The sequence below is a fragment of the Musca domestica genome, unplaced genomic scaffold, assembly GCF_030504385.1.
Source record: "Musca domestica strain aabys unplaced genomic scaffold, Musca_domestica.polishedcontigs.V.1.1 60, whole genome shotgun sequence".
Taxonomy (NCBI): domain Eukaryota; kingdom Metazoa; phylum Arthropoda; class Insecta; order Diptera; family Muscidae; genus Musca; species Musca domestica.
In genome coordinates this window covers 1,037,112-1,054,162 of record NW_026712364.1, presented here as the reverse complement: position 1 = coordinate 1,054,162, position 17,051 = coordinate 1,037,112, and the positions used below count along the sequence as shown (strand labels likewise).

The following is a 17,051-nucleotide window of genomic DNA, read 5'->3' as shown; positions in this document are numbered from 1 at the left end:
TAAAATAGTCTTCTTCATTGTAAAATACATGAATTGGAACAGTTAATGGACCATGTGATAATTAAAATGAGCAATTTTGTGTTTCTGAAACTATGATTGGAAGAGATCCTCTTGCTTTAAAAATAATCTTGACGCAATTAGTAATATTTTGTGAAATAAAAAGATTTAATCCGTTGTTAGAAAACCGGCATGGAATCGATCTTCCTCAGCCGAACTAAGTCGATCTAGCTATTTGTGTCCATTCGCCTTTTCATATTAATTTGTAATAACGCTACAGATTGGTCAGATCCTAACGTCATTTTGCATAGAGTTGGGGTTAGGTCAGTCAAAATAGAAGCTTATTGCTAAATGGGCCAAAAACAGAAAAAGACCCAATTTTCTGTTTTTGGTCCAGTTCCTCGACGTGGAATTGTGCCTGGATAACGAGTTTAAGAGAAGGTAGTAAATTATGATCGTCAGACAATATTTAGGGAGTGAAATGGACCACAACTTTGTGTAAAAATTTCAACCGCAAAAGTCACTTTTTATGAAAATTAGAGAAGGAGCCTTGATGTGTGGGATGCAGTAGCTAGGGTTTCAATTATTCCCGTCGAAAATGTTTCAGTTCTACAAAAATCTTAGCGAATAAATTATATTTCGATTTTTAATTTTTTGAGTATTATTTGAGTCATATTTGTATTTGGGGATAATTTAATCTACAACACCGGATTTTTAGACGTTTATTTTTGATAAATCATTTCTTTAAGAACATGTATGTTACCGGCGAAGTATGATACTGAGCCTCTGTCTAGAGTTCGCGATTTAAAAATTATCATTTTCGGTTTATCCATGTAATAATTTTCTAGTTTTTCTTCCATTCATGTAAAGTGCGTGAAAAAGTAAGAAATAAAATCCTAAAGTTATAGTAAATTTATTTTTCAAAAGTAAATTGTTTAATTCAAAACAGTTTCCTTTGAATTGATGTGCTTTAGGAAATATTTTGAAGACAGAGGACGAATGTGTACAAAAGTGGGGGTGTTTTAAACAATCCGTAAGTGGGTGGGGAGAAGAATGAACATGCCAACAACTCCTAAATGCGGCAGCAGAATAGAAATAGAAATCTTAGGTGACGTACAAACCAAAATGTTTTTAAAGAAGAAAACATCCTTTGCAACAAAGCCTTTTGGGTACTAAAAGTGGGGGGACTGACTGACTGACTGGCGGAGGACTTGACTTGTGAATAGAAAAATTTGGCTGGCTATTTCGATGATCTTTGACTTTAAATTGTACTTTCTTTCTTCGTGTTTGAGACGTTTCGTGTTGAAAATTAAAATAAAAAAAGGTCAAAATTCCAAATTAAATACAAATTCAAATTGACTACATTAATTGAAAAAACAAGCTATTTTTCAAAATTATTATAATTAAAACATAACGATAATAATAACAAATTATTGTGAAGGCCGGTGGTGGTGGTTGTGGTGGTGGTAGTAGTAGTAGTAGTGGTGGTGGAGAATATCAATTGAAATTAGGAAAATTATAAAAACAATTATAGCTTATCATACGGAACGGAAAATTATAACAAAGAAATACGAACGAAAACTCAAAAATGAAATTCCAATCTTTCCAAAAGACACATAATCCAAATAATATAAATATATTTCTTTTAAATAAATTATTGTTTAAGAAAGGATTAAAAAAGAGTTTATTAAACCTGGAAATAATTTCAATCAAGGGTTGAGTTAATTTACGTCCCAACGCTGGTTCAATAGTGGTAAGGCTGGCAAACTTTTGTTTTTGTTTTTTGGTTGTGGTATACGGAGTTAGAGGAAAATAACCGGGGGAAGGATAAAATATAAAAAACAAAAATTGTTTCATTTTAAAAGTATTTTCATATAAAAATTATTTAAATTCATGTTCGAAGAGACTGAGAGACAATAATATTTGACGAATAATTTAAAAAAAAACACTTAAAAAATATATGAAGTTGCCATATAAAACGACAACAACACAATTTTTACAATGTACATTGTTTGTATGTATGTATGGTAAATATCAATAAATTAAATAAAAACAAAGAAAACATTTAACTCACCAATTTTATAATTTTAATAAGCATCCAATTATTGGTTGATGTTGTCATTAGTTTAAAAAACACAGGAGCTAAAGGAAGATAATTTTTGGGGTTCTTACGTGCTAGTTCACAAACAACATTAACGGCAGCGGATTGTACGCCTGAAAGAGAAACATGAAAGAGAAAACGAATGTTATTATTTGCCTCTGGGTAGAATGGAGGAATATAGAAATGATTATAAAACCTGGATCAGGATCTTCCAGTTTCTCTTTAAGTTTAGGAAATGCAGGTTTTAAAGCTTCTGGATAACGTAGAAATACTTTATACATCATAAGGACGGCTTTCATGCGTAGATAAGGTTTGGTGGAGCTCATCTAAAAAGAGATTGAGAAAAAATTGAAAATTGATTTTTAATAAGAAAAAAATTTGAAAGATCGGAAGCACAGCCAAATGATAAAGGAAGTAAAAAAATCGGGATAATGGAACACCTAATACAGGATGAGATAAAAAACTGCAACAAAGTCGAACGCCATAATTTTTACCTTTTTTAAATTTTATTGAATGAAAGCAAAAAATGTCGAAAATAGCATCAAATTTTAGAATAAGTTTAGATTTGTTCGAATCGGTCATCTTTGGCACGAATTATGGCCTTTAAACGGCCTATGAAACCGTCACACTCTACCCGAATGTTGCTCTGCTGTATTTTGACCCATTTCCGGCGAAGCGCTTGCTTGGGGTGATCGACACTTTGGTATTTTTTAGTGCCCATCTTGTTCTCCAAAATACCCCAGACACAATGGTCCATAGGATTGGTATTCGGAGATTTTGGTGGTTGTTGTGCGCTGGAAATGAAGCGAGGAACCTCATTTTGTAATCATTCTTGGGTGGGTGGTATTTACCACCATTCGGAAGGAACTTGAAAATTTTCAACAAAAAAATTCCGTCGAAAAAAATAACTTTATATGGGGCTATACGTAGACGTGTTGCTGGATTAGTAATTTTCATAGGCTGTAGTAACATTTCCGAATTTCAAATACGAAATTTGAGCCTATTCCGGTGAATTATGTCGCTGATATAATCAAAATACCAAATAAAGGGAGGTCTCTTTTTATGGGGGGCTATACTAAGACGTGGACATGCACAGACAATTTTCCGTCCTAGGTTGTAGTACCCACTACTTACTTCAACTACGAAATTTGTCGCAATAATGTCGGTGAATAATGTCGCGAAAATCCTGGAAATACCGAATATCTCGGGGTAGCGTTATATGGGTGTTATACTAAAAAGTAGACCTACATATATAGGCAATTCTCTTCCAGGGAATAAAAAACTGAGAGGGAACTCCTTGTGTGGAATTTTCAGAATATTCAATTGAAAAATGTTATCAAAACACCCAATATCGGAGGGTGCCAGTGTATGGGGGCTATACCATATCGTGGACCTATATAGAAAATTCTCTATCGAGGGATAAAAGTACTCAAAGAGAAATCCTTGTGTGGAATTTCAGACAATTACATTGAAAATGTGGTTAAAATCATCCAAATACCGAATGTGGGGAGATACAGCTATATATATGGGAGATATACGATATCGTTGACCTATATAGACAATTTGTTTTCAGGAGGTTAAGTACTCAGAAGGAACTTCTTGTGTGAATTTTACGCCAATTCCATTGAAAAATGTGGCTAAAATTATCAAAATATCCACTATCGGAGGGTACCATTGTATGGGGGCTATACGATATCGTGGGGCTATATAGACATTTATTTTTCAGGGGGTAAAATAGTCACGAAGAACTCCTTGTGTAGAATTTCAGAATATTCCATTGACAAATTTGGCTAAAATCATCTAAATACCGATTATCGGGGGTACCGTTATATGGGGGCTATACGATATTGTGGACCGATATAGCCCATCTTCGAACTTGAGCTGCCTGGAGGCAAGACAGATCGGTGTCAAATTTTAGCTTCATGGCTTTATTTGTTCCAACTCTACGGGTGATTACAACAGACGGACAGGGCTAAATCGTCTTAGAATTTTATGCTGATCAAAAATATTTATAAAATAACTCACAAGCGGAATGACGACTGTATAAAAACATAATGTTATGCTAAAACATATTTCCAATTGAAGAGGGAACCATAAGATAAATACATTATCATGAAAATACTTACCAGTGTCATAATATCATTGGCTAAGTCTCGTGATAAATCTGGCGATATAAAACAGCTAAGACCACTTAATGCCACACCGGCATCATATTGATTTTGTGAATTTAAATCTTTGCGTATCATGTTTGTGGTTAACATCAGTAGCTGAAAAAGGAACGAAACAACAACAACAAAATAAAAAATTAAAGTAAACGTTTTAATAAATTGTTTGCTATCTTACAAGAAAATAGACTAGGCGCAAAAAGATTTATTGCTAAGCCATTTATTTAATATTGTGTCGTCGTGTACAAACACAATCACTGAACAACGATACATACCTCACTATCAGGATGAAAGCATTGACTGGCAGCCAAATAACCGATACGTTTACAAGTGAAGCGTGAAGAACTCATTACTTCGATGATATTAAAACCAGCCCATGATATATCATAGCCTAGCATTTGTATCTGGAAAAAATTTGAAAAGAAGAAAAATTCGTCACAGAGGCTTTCATACACATAGACAAAAATAAAACATTAAATAAATAGGTTGTATTGTAAATAATTGAAATTTGGGTGTTGTGGAAAATGAATTTTAAACAGTATGCCTTTTGGTTTGAGAATAAATGCTTCTATATTAATAGACCGTCGTCATTGACAAATGTTGAGAGTGTAATTAAGTGTTCTTTTCAATCTGCGTAAACGGTTTGTACTTAAAATGTACTCGTACAATACATACAATACAGTTAGTTGGGAGAATGGAATGTTTCATTAAAGAACATGTAAAAAATGCAGACTAATTTTGGGCAGGTTGGAATTTTTCTCAAACTTCCATTGGGAAAATGAAACGAACAAGTAAAAAAGTATCAGTCGGTTTTGCCGACTCTCAGGAAATGTTTAAAATATTTTTACTTTTATTTTAATTATTCAAACTGTTGGCCCTCTATGAAGTAGGCTCCGAAGGAGTGGGGAAATACAGGGTGAGATAAAAAAATGCAACAAAGTCGAAAGCCATAATTTCTACATTTTCTTTTTAAATATTATTGAATGAGAGCAAAAAGTGTCGGAAATAGCATCAAAATTTAGAATAAGTTTGGATTTGTTCGAATCGGTCATCTTGGTCACGAATTATGGCCTTCAAACGGCCAATGAAACCGTCAAACACTGCCTGAATGTAGCTCTGCAGTATTTTGGTCCATTCCTGGCGAAGCGCTTGCTTGACGTGATCGACACTTGGTATTTTTTAGTGCCAACCTTGCTTTCCAAAATACTTCAGACACAATAGTCCAACGGATTTGTATCCGCAGATTTTGGTGGCCATTTGTGCGCTGGAAATGAAGCGAGTAACCTAATTTTGTAACCATTCTTGGGTGGTGCGTGCTGAGTGCCATGGTGCTGAGTCCTGTTGGAATGTCCATGGTCCTCGGCCAAAATGTTTGCGTGCCCAAGGCTTTAATACACCCTCCAGAATATTTTCACGATAATAATTGGCATTTATTCTGATGCCACGGTCGATAAATACGAGCCGAGAGCGACCATCGGCTGTTGTGGCGGCCCACACAATCGGCATGGCCGGCTTGAGGCTTGAGTTCTGGTGGCCAACCGAAGGTGCACACTTTCAGTGACCTCTTTGTCAACTAACACGATCATTTTGTTTGTTTACAAACTGCTGGACAACGAATGTTTTCTCATCGGATAAACCCAAATTCGGCAGTTCACCGCTTTCGGCCAAGCGAAGCAACTCTTTAGCTTTTTTGAGTCTATTTTCTTTCTGTTGCGGTGTAAGTTCTTGCACTTTTTGGAATTTCAATGGCTTTACCCAGAGCTCATTTTTCAATATTTCCGAATGGAATATTGGGATATGTTCAGCTCACGAGTCATTTTTCGCCCCTGCGACGCGGGTTTCGATCGAGTCGCTTCTTTACTTTTCGAACCATTTCTGCTGATGTTGCGGCTTTCTTCCGTTCACTTCCTCGATGACAGGCTACGCTACCAGTATTACGATAAAGAACGATGGTACGAAACACAAAAGATTTATTCACATTTAAATGCTGGAGTGCTCTAACGATAGCCAATTGTGGTTGCAGTTTTTCATCTCACCCTGTATTGTTTATTTCTTATCTTATTTAAATAAATATGTTATAAATATTGCGACGTGCCAAGTTTGGACTAGATCGACTATTTCCTGCACTTTATATAAGATATGTGATAAACTTTAGAGAATGTAATGGACCGAACTTATTCTTTTTCCCACTTTATATAATACAGATAAAATATTGGTATGGGGAAAAACTACAAAAAATCGAACATTTTCGTCCAATTTTATTCGAAATTATAAATTCCATATTCATCTCAGGTTTCTGATGAGAGAAATATATAGTTGTAAAGGATGGCCGACTTGTTTCGCAAGTTTGGCAGATATAAATATTGGAAATTGTGACCCATTGTGGGTAAGGTACCAAAAGGTATATATCATCTTCACAACAGATTTTGTGTTAGCAAAAATATTTGGATGTGTGAAATTTGAAGAGAGTTGGATGCTTATTTTACTTCCTGTGAGTGTTTTGTTTTCAAAAAAATCTTAACCCTATGTGGAGGAGGTACCAGAAGAAATGGACCGATCTGTACCATCTTTATAACCGATCTTGTGTTGATGGAAATGTTGGGATGTACCAAGTCTGAAAGGAATCGAATGTTAATTTCGTGTTTTATGAGCTTCATGGATATTCAAAATGTTGAACCTTTGTGGGGGAGGTACCAGAAGGAGTGGACCGATGTATCCCATATTCACACCAGACCATGAGTTAATAAAAATATTGTTATGTGTGTAATTTGAATAGAACCTGTAGCTTTTTTCGGATTTTATGATCGTTTTTGTTAGTCAAAATGTTGACCCTTTGTGGGGAGGTACCAGAAGAAATGGTGCGATCCCTACCACATTTATAACAGATCTTGTGTTAATGGAAATATTGAGATGTACCAAGTCGGGATTGAATCGGATGTTAATTTCGTGTTTTATGTGCTTCATGAATATTCAAAATTTTGACTCTTTGTGGGGGTGGTACCAGAAGGAGTGGACCGATATATTCCATCTTAGCAACAGATATTGGGGGGAGGCACTTAATGAAATGGACCGATATTATCCACATTTGATAATTTCCTGGTTAGGTTAGACAGACCATCCTGCTAACTCTACCTTGAGGACATATGTATATTTAAAAAGCACTCAAAAGTCGAAGAATTTGGAAATTATAAAATCAAATCTTCAACTTTTGAATATTTGAGTAAAAAGTACTCCTCATAAGCTTTCCACCAGTCACACACTTGACCCGGCAGAATTGTCCTGGCCTGGGGTATGAGGTTATCTTGACTCATAGAATTCAGGAAAAAGTCGACGAATTTGGTGATTCTGAAATCAAATATTAGACTTTTAAATATCATACAACAGTCACTCACTTGACAAGGCAGAATTGTCCTGGACAGCACAGTGGGGGTCGAACTTGTCATGACTCATAGAATTCATGAAAAAGTCGCCGAATATTTGAGTAGAAAGTACTCCTCATAAGCTATCCACTTGGCCTGACAGACTCTCCCTGAGATGATATAAGGGTCCGTTGTGTCTTCGCTAATTAAATTCGAATTTATCGAAATTGATCTACATATATATCGGATCTAAGGCTATATGTGAACCGATTTGGCCCAAACGTATCTAACTTTATATATGGGAGCGAAGACATATATGGGAGATTTTTTCCAAATCTAAACCGATCTCCAGAAAAGTTTTGGAAAGATACGAATTGGCTATATCTGATATCTTATACCGAATATCGCTGTTATGCGGATGGAACACATGTATGGGGGCAATAGCTATTTCTGATTTTGATTTTCACCAAATTTGCACCCTTGCTCCAATTCTAAATCTAAATTCGGTTGTACGTTTTAATACTCATTTCCAAATGATTTCAAATAATCGATTTTGTCTGATTTTCTAACCATAAGAGGGTTGGAGGTAGGGAAACTGAAAAAAGGAAAAATTCGATAATCTGAAACCATTTGGGAATATAAGGCGTTGGGGCGTCTTTTTCCAAGTACTTAAGATCTCTAAAGCTCAGGGTTGGAAAGAAAACTGCATTTAACGCCAGTGTAAAATTTGTGAGCGTTGTTAGAGGCTTTGTATTGTCGATTCACTTAATCCATATTTATATAATGACGTTTAGTTCTGGACTTCTGTACAATTTTTCGCATATTTCGTTCCTCTTTCCGGAAAACCTTACGGGCTCAGAATACGTTGTTCTCCAAAAAAATAAACCCTCTTCTTTAAATTGAAACAAATAATAGTTTTAAATATTTTCCTTTTGTCTTAACCGCATTGCCACTTCAAAAAAAAAAAAAAAAAAAACAGCAACTATTCTTTTCAATTTAACCGCCACTTCAAAACATAGTCACAGCAGAAGAAGCAGCAGCAGCATAATTATTTCAGAGCACTTTCTCAGCAATACCTATTAAATTCTAATTGCTATGCCGCTTTATGACGATGCCTAGAGTCCTTTTTATTTCCATAGTACTTATAGTGTATGCGCTGAATGAGTGTTGCTGTTTTTTGTAATTATTTTGAAGAGCACCCACTCTCTTTCTCTTACACAAACACACACTAACACACCGAATGCTGTCCTTAATATACGGCATTGGTGGTGGCATGGGTAGAAATTTTGTGGTCTTTTCCTTCTCTTGTCATCAAATGCCTGAATGAATGTAGATTGTGAACATAGGTGGTATATGGGGTGCAAAGGCTATGTCACGGTATTAATTGGGTTTGTTGTTACGATATGATGTTGATTAATGAACCAATCAATTCCATTAACTTACATAAGTTAATTTGGCCACTGCATTGCATTTAACATTGATATTATCCTGTCGCAGTTCTTGTTTGATTTCTTCAATGCACTGGGAGATGTATTTGGCCTGTAAAAAAAGAGAGAGAGATAAAAAAGTAAGTGTTATTAAGGAAAAATATTTTTAGATGTAAATTAAATTGTTTAGTTATATACAACGTGAGGCTAGGTTGACATCCTTTAAGGTAATAACAGATCCATCATGACCTATGTGATGTTTGTTTTGCATATGTTTTACATCAAATGAGTCAAAACACTATCCCGACGAAAGGGACATCTGGCAAGAGAGAAATTTAAAATTCCGGGGTATAAAACTATCTCACGGGCGGGGCCGACTTTATGATACCCTACACCCCTTTGCACATTTATTAGCTTCATATAATAAATAAAAATAATGAATATAACAAATCGGATGAAAAATATATATGGGAGATATAGCTATATCTGAACCGATTTTCATCAAATTTAACATGCTTGTTTTTAGGCTCAATTTGGTCGTAAGTGCCAAATTCCATCCCATTTGGGCTAATATAACACGATTGGTACACAATAAAAAGCAAATCGGACGAAGATATACAGCTCCCATATCCCACCCCATCCAAATCTGAACCGATCTCGATGAAATTTGGGAAAGGCATTTCTGTGCTTTATTTGATATATTATCCCAAATATCGTTGTTACAGAGTGCTTATTACGGCTGCGGAGGATAAAAATATCAAATCGGATGAACAATATATATGGTAACTATAGCTATATCTGAACCGATTTCGATCAAATTTGGCATACTTAATTACAGGATTATTTTAATCGTATATACAAAATTCCACTCTATTTGGGCTGATATTACACGTTTGGTGCACAATAAAAAGCAAATCGGGCGAAGATATATATGGGAGTTATATCTAAATTTTGAGTGATTATTTTCCATAGGGTTCGACCTTGGGTCAAACAAATAACTTGTGCAAAATTTCATCTGTATCGGGCAATAAATGGTACCTGTTTACAAAAATAGATGGACAGACGGACATGCATAAATCGACTCAGAATGTGATTCTATGTAGATCATCAACAGGAACTCTTTTACCTGTTACAAGCAAATGCACAAATACATAATACTCTGACCACCTTGTGGTGTAGGGTAGAAATATTCGTGGTAGCAAAGGCTGAATAAGTAAGAATAGTATCGAAAATGGTAAGATCTATGATTTGTCAAGAGTCTTTAAATCTACAAAATCCTTTGACCGTTAAGATAGGTTCTTGAAATAATTTTAGTTGCTCTGTAGCGATAGCAAGATATAAGCAAACATTCTGAACCTTCAGGAAGTTTTTTAGTGGATAAAAACGCTTTACATGGTCCGCTATATATAAAGGAAAAACTAGTGAATATGTTCTTAATTATACCCTCAGCCATTTCGCTACAGAGGGTATATATCATTTGATACGGCCTAGTCGAAATAACGGTTTTAGACCAAAGGTCTCTTTGGACCAAATCCGTTTCAGGACATTTGGAGTCGATCTAGTGATGTCCGTCCGATTGTCTGTCTGGTGCGCACGATAACTCTTCAGGGGAATATCCGATTTGATCCAAACTTGGTAAATCGTAATATTATTGTCAAACTTAGATAGAGTTCGGAGATGGGCAATATCGGTCCACTTCTTTTGGTACCTCCCTCACAAAATGTCAACATTTTCAAAGAAAATAATTTTCTGCATTTCATGTCATATCCTAATATTTGCATCAGTGTTAGGTCAGGTGCGAAAATGGACAATATCGGTCAACATTTTGAATAACTTTAACTCTTATAAAATGTGATGTATGAATCCGATTGTCTTCAAATGACACAAATCACAATATTTGTATTAACCCAAGATTTGGAGTGAAGATGAAATATATCCGTCCATCACTTCTGGTACCTCCCCCACAAAGGATCCAAATTTGGAATATTCATGAAGGTCAAAAAACGCGAAATTAACATCCGATTCCATTCAGACTTGGTAAATCTCAATATTTCCATCAACGCAAGAGCTATTATAAAGATGGTAGAGATCGGACCATTCCTTCTGGTACCACCCCCGCAAAGGGTCAAAGTTTTGAATAACCAAAACTGTTATAAAATCCGAAATAAGCATCCGGTTATCTTCATAGTTTACACGTCCTATTATTTCTATTAACACAAGATCTGCTGTGAAGATTGGATATATCGGTCCACTCCTTCTGATACCTCCCCCACAAAGTGTCAAAATTTTGAATATCCTAAAAGCTCATAAAACGCGAAATTAACATCCTATTCCATTCAGACTTGGTGCATCGCAATATTTTCATCAACACAAGATCTATTATAAAGATGGTAGAGATCGTACCATTTCTTCTGGTACCTCTCGCCCACATAGGGTTAAAGATTTTGAACAACAAAACGCTCAAAGAAAGCGAAATAAGCATCCAACTCTCTTCAAATTTCACACTCACAAACATTTTTGCTAATACAAGATCTGTTGTGAAGATGATATATGTCTGCGAACCCCTTCTAATACCTCACTCACAAAGGGTCGCAATTTTCAATACTTTTATCTGTCGTAACTTGTGAAACATGTCAGCGATTCTTTACAACTAAATATTTCTCTCAACCAGATACCTGGGATGAATATGAAATTTATGATTCCCCATACAATTGGATATAAATTTTCGATTTTCTTGTAATTTTGAAGATGAAGTATGAAAATAGATGAAAGTATGAAAATGGAATACTTTGGTGGACTATATTTGGTACCTCAGGCACACAAATCTTATATAAAGTGAACAATGTAACTAATAAAGTCCATACCTGGTACGTCGCAATATTTATACCATATTTATTTAGGACCAATGCGAAGTGGACAATATTGACACATTCCTATGGAACCTACTCCAAAAAGGGTCAACAATTTGCATAATCATAACACAAGTCAAAATATATTTAAATAATCGAACATTGGCTGAGGGTATACATCTGTTGGCTAAACCGATTGATTCTTTTTAACTAACTTCAATATAAATTTTCGTACTGATATTTAAAAAGGCGATTTTTAGCTATTCTCTCTTTGACAACACTGGTTTAAACAACTCACGCACATTTCGTGTTTTGTTTCACTGTAAAACGTTTTCAGTTTATTCAATAATTTAGCCAAAAGAACAAGTTATTCGAATTATTCAATTTTATTATCAAAATTTGTCTTATGTTTTGAGCTTCTTCCATTTTATGTGTTCGGCGACAAATTTCATATTTTCTTTTCATATCGAGCAATTATGTGCATTAAAAACACCTTCACCTTTTTATAAAAAAAAAACTTTCTGTTTCTCCTACTTCTTTACTCTGGGTTATATCTCTAATTTGTATCTTATTGTCTTTCCGTCATGATATTTTAAAAATAGAACAATAGATAATGTGTGATTTGACCACTGTCCTGGTTAAAGCATCTCTGGCGATGGTTCTTCTAACTAGAGAACCACATTATAACTAAAGAAATAAATAAGTTATAGGATTAATGTTAATCCCTAGCTTTTTTCTTACTTCATTTAATTTCCTCTACCTTTTGGTTGCTCCATCTTAAATAGTTTCATCACATCATTGATTAATTAATTTCATTGGGCACAACCTCCATTTTGTTGTTGGTCTGTACTACGTACATAGTAAGGCTAAAGTTCTATTTTGTATTGTCTTCGCCATTACATTAATTTCTTTCTTTATTTTAATAAAAAAAAGATTACATCTTACATTAGGATAAGCAGATAAAGCTGAAATGGTTTGCAGATGACCTCTGATTATCACATACTTAATGAAATTCGAATTCCAGATTAAAATTGATGCAGAACTAATTTTCGGTAACGCAGTTGTTCTTAAATTACAACTTCTTCAACTTTCTTCAATCCCCGAGCGCATTTACCAAGTGCTACCTGTGTTACCGACCCACAAAAGCATATCTTTGCTGATGATGATGACGGTATTGACTAGAATTGTGCTGGATGATGAGCAATAATAGACAAAACTGCACATTACGATATGATAGAAAGCATAACCAAAAAAAATTGATGGCTTTAGGACGGAGGTTAAATGTTATACCAAGTGAAAAACATTGATAAGAAGAACGTTAGTATATTTCTTGTTTGTTCGGTAGCTTGCTTTCATACACACAAAAAAATTACACTCAATATATTTATGTATAGTCAAATCAGTAGGTGTTGTATGAATCTGTGTGTGTGTACAATTTGCTCAGGATGGAATCAAAAGCAAACAACAATGTTCAATACCTACATTTGCATCACAGCGATGTTAGCGAAAAGAAAATATGAATTTAATTCTATTTATATATAAAATAAATAAATATCATATATCCTTTGAATTCAAAATTTCGATTTAACAATGAGAGTAAATTTTTATTTTTCGTAAGATATGTGTGGAGACCTTGGAATCTTTTGGGTCGTGCTAATGGTTTTATATGAATCTAGTTGAAATCGGTGCGCTTTGCTACCCTTTTTGGTTAGTAGGATTCTAGGTAGCAATATATATGAACCTATATACTTCCCCGTAATAATCGTATCCTCAATTTAATTACTGTGTAGTTTTTTTTAATGTTTGCCTTGTACCATAGCAAAGTCGTGGTGGGTATATGTTCCTAAATTAAATAATATCCGATTCTGAAACTTTTTCAATATAAATTGATAAATACATTTTTAGAACAAATTCAATCACACATTCCAAATGTCATTGATATTTCACGAACAAAACGTGTTTGAGGCATCAAGTACATGAAATCGGGCGAAAATATATATGAGAGCTATATCCAAATCTGAACCGATTTCAATATAATTTGGCAAATAAATTTTTAGACCAAATTTCATCACAAATTCCACATCATATTGCAATTTGGCGTACACAGCGTGTTTGATGCATCAAAAACATAAAATCGGCGGAAAATATATATGGCAGCTATATCCAAATCTGAACCGATTTCAATATAATTTGACATATTTTTTTTCGTTTCAAATTCCATTACACATTCCAAATTCCATTAAAATTAGAAATGCATAGCGTGTTTGTTGGGTCAAATACATGAAATCGGCCGAAAATGTAGATGGGAGCTATATTCAAATCTGAACCGATTTCAATATAATTTGGCAAATAAATTTTGTATACCAAATTCCATCACACATTCCACATGATATTGAAATTTGGCGTACACAGTGTGTTTGATGCATCAAATACATAAAATCGGCCGAAAATATATATGGCAGCTATATCCAAATCTGAACCAATATCAATATAATTTGACATATGTTTGTTCGTTTCAAATTCCATTACACATTCCAAATTCCATTAAAATTAGAAATACATAGCGTGTTTGTTGGGTCAAATACATGAAATCGGCCGAAAATGTAGATGGGAGCTATATTCAAATCTGAACCGATTTCAATATAATTTGGCAAATAAATTTTTTAGACGAATTCCATCACACGATTTCAATATAATTTGGCAAATTTATTTTTGTTTCAAATTTCGTTACGCATTCCAGTTTCAAGTGTAATTTCTAAATTTTATATGGTCTATGGTACTTTCAGGCGATGTTGTTGTTTTCAGAAAAATCTGTTCAGCGTTCGAGTCGATAAATTACAAACAAACAAACATTTTCCTCTTTTATGGATATAGAAATTTCCTCATTTATAGATTTTGAATTGATTTCTACAAACATTAAAGTAGAAGGCATTTGTACCAGGATTCCAGAATAAATTCGGTTGCTTCCAAGATAACTTCACTTGGATGTACAAAACCCACTCTATTTGGGCTGATATAACACATTTGTTTCACAACAGACGTTAAATCGGGTAGGTGATATATCCAAATCGGAATAGATCAATTTGAGCTATATTTGATATCTTACCGGTCGAAGATAAATGTGGAAGCTATATTTAAATTTGGATCAATCATCATCAATTTCAATGGCTCTCATCCGAAGAACTTAATCAATCTTGCTTATAAAAACAGACAGTGGGAAATGTATAAATCAATGCAGAATGTGATTCTATGCTGATCATCAAAAGGGACTATCTATACATCTCGTTTCCTTTTGCCTGTTATAAACAAACGCACAAAGACATAATACCCTGTACCACAATGTGGAGTAGGGTATAAAAAGCATCTGCTGCAGCTGTTGGCAATCTGTCAAATGGCCTTCTTCCGTGGTGATAATGTAGCTAAAATCATCAAAATATCGAATATCATGGGGGCTATACGAAGACCTGCACAGACAATTTTCTGTCATAGGCTGCAGTATCCATTACGAACTTCGAATACTAAATTTGAAACAATTCCGGTGAATAATGTGCCAAAATCATCAAAATACCGGATATCGGGAGGTACCGTTATATGGGGGCTATACGAAGACGTGAAGACCTGCACAGACAATTTTCTGTCATAGGCTGCAGTATCCATTACGAATTTCAAATACCACATTTGAAACAATTCCGGTGAATAATGTCGCTAAAATCATCAAAATACCGAATATCGGGAGGTACCGTTATATGGGGGCTATACGAAGACGTGGACCTGCACAGACAATTTTCTGTTATAGGCTGCAGTATCCATTACGAAATTCAAATACCAAATTTGAAAAAATTCAGGTCAATAATGCCGCTGAAATCACCAAAATACCGAAAATAGGGACATATCATTATATGGGGCTATGCCAAAACGTGGACCTATATGGCCCATTTTCCGTACCATAAGTCCTGCAGACATAATATACATTTGAGTAAAATTCTATCAAACTACTTCATTTCGTTCGGAGCTAGAGTGATTTCACAAACGGACAGACTGACGGACATCGCTAAATCGACGTAGACATCATTTGAAATGGAAGTGCCTATCAAAATTTCAAAACACGATTTCTACGACTTTATATTTTTTTTTTTTTTTTTGAAAACTTGTATTTTTTGATACAACGTGTTTCCCAAATATATCTGGGTAACATCAAATTGTTCCACCGAACTTTTCTATTATTCTATTATGTACCTTTATTTATCCTGGTTTATGAAAACGAAGCTCCGTATCAAAAAAATGTAACCGTGCCTGACCCAAAGTCAAAATAATATTTCGGAAATCAGGTTAAAAATTATATACCTCTCTAAAAGAATTTAAAAAAAAAATTACCAAACTACAGAAGATTTTGAAAACTTTTATTGTTTTTATTAATCCCACATGTATCAAGGATGATTCATTTCTTCGATATTTAGATGCCGCTCAGGATGAGGATAATACAATCGAATGTAGAACATTGTTTTCGGTACAAAGTGGCAATTCACATGGAAAGCGAGGTCATTGAACTTTACATACCTACTTAGAATTACGTTATTTTAAGAAATCCTATAACACTATGAAACAAAAAACAAAATAGAAAGTTTTCACCAAAACAGCTGTTCAGCGATATTCTACATGTGTATGTGGGTGGGAAACACAGATGGGATATACCAACATATAGGTATTACTCTCAACAATATGTTCCTCCTACACCGAACAAAGCCCTCAGAAAATGTAAAAATGTTAACGAGGGTAAGCTTGCGATAAGAAAACAACAACAAAATACGCCAATGGATGACAAATTAGCATTTTCATGATAATTCTTATCGTTTACAAAACCTCCCGGAATTTTGAATTAGAACAACAACAAAAAAATATATTAATATTTTGGTGTCATTTACATACCTCATTATCCTTGTTATTACGTATGCCACGAACCAGATCAGTGAGATTTTTATCAAACATACGTTCGAAATTGCCTTTAACTTTTTTCAAAGCCATTGTGACGATGAATGCAGTCAAAAAAAATAATCGGTGATGAAAACAGCAACAACAATCTGCAAAATCACGACCGACCGACCGATCAAATCGTAAACACAATTTATTTGGAAAATTAAAAAAAAAGACAACAA

The 17,051-nt window shown here is 34.5% G+C and overlaps 1 protein-coding gene across 2 annotated transcripts in view; it reads right to left on the bottom strand.

Moving 5' to 3' along the window:
* Positions 1–17,051, bottom strand: part of LOC101896406 (AP-3 complex subunit delta) — a 29,292-nt gene extending 12,241 nt beyond the window's left edge. The window contains exons 1-7 of one of the 2 annotated variants that reach the window (XM_059129344.1): positions 16,825–17,051; positions 9,066–9,161; positions 4,539–4,667; positions 4,225–4,365; positions 2,295–2,424; positions 2,072–2,211; positions 1,691–1,764 (exon numbers count right to left, since the gene is read on the bottom strand). In XM_059129344.1, coding sequence (XP_058985327.1) covers positions 1,691–1,764; positions 2,072–2,211; positions 2,295–2,424; positions 4,225–4,365; positions 4,539–4,667; positions 9,066–9,161; positions 16,825–16,920 — 806 coding nt within the window. In that variant the 5' untranslated portion in view covers positions 16,921–17,051. The remainder of the gene's footprint in view (positions 1–1,690; positions 1,765–2,071; positions 2,212–2,294; positions 2,425–4,224; positions 4,366–4,538; positions 4,668–9,065; positions 9,162–16,824) is intronic. The other variant, XM_005185930.4, reaches the window with a different exon arrangement.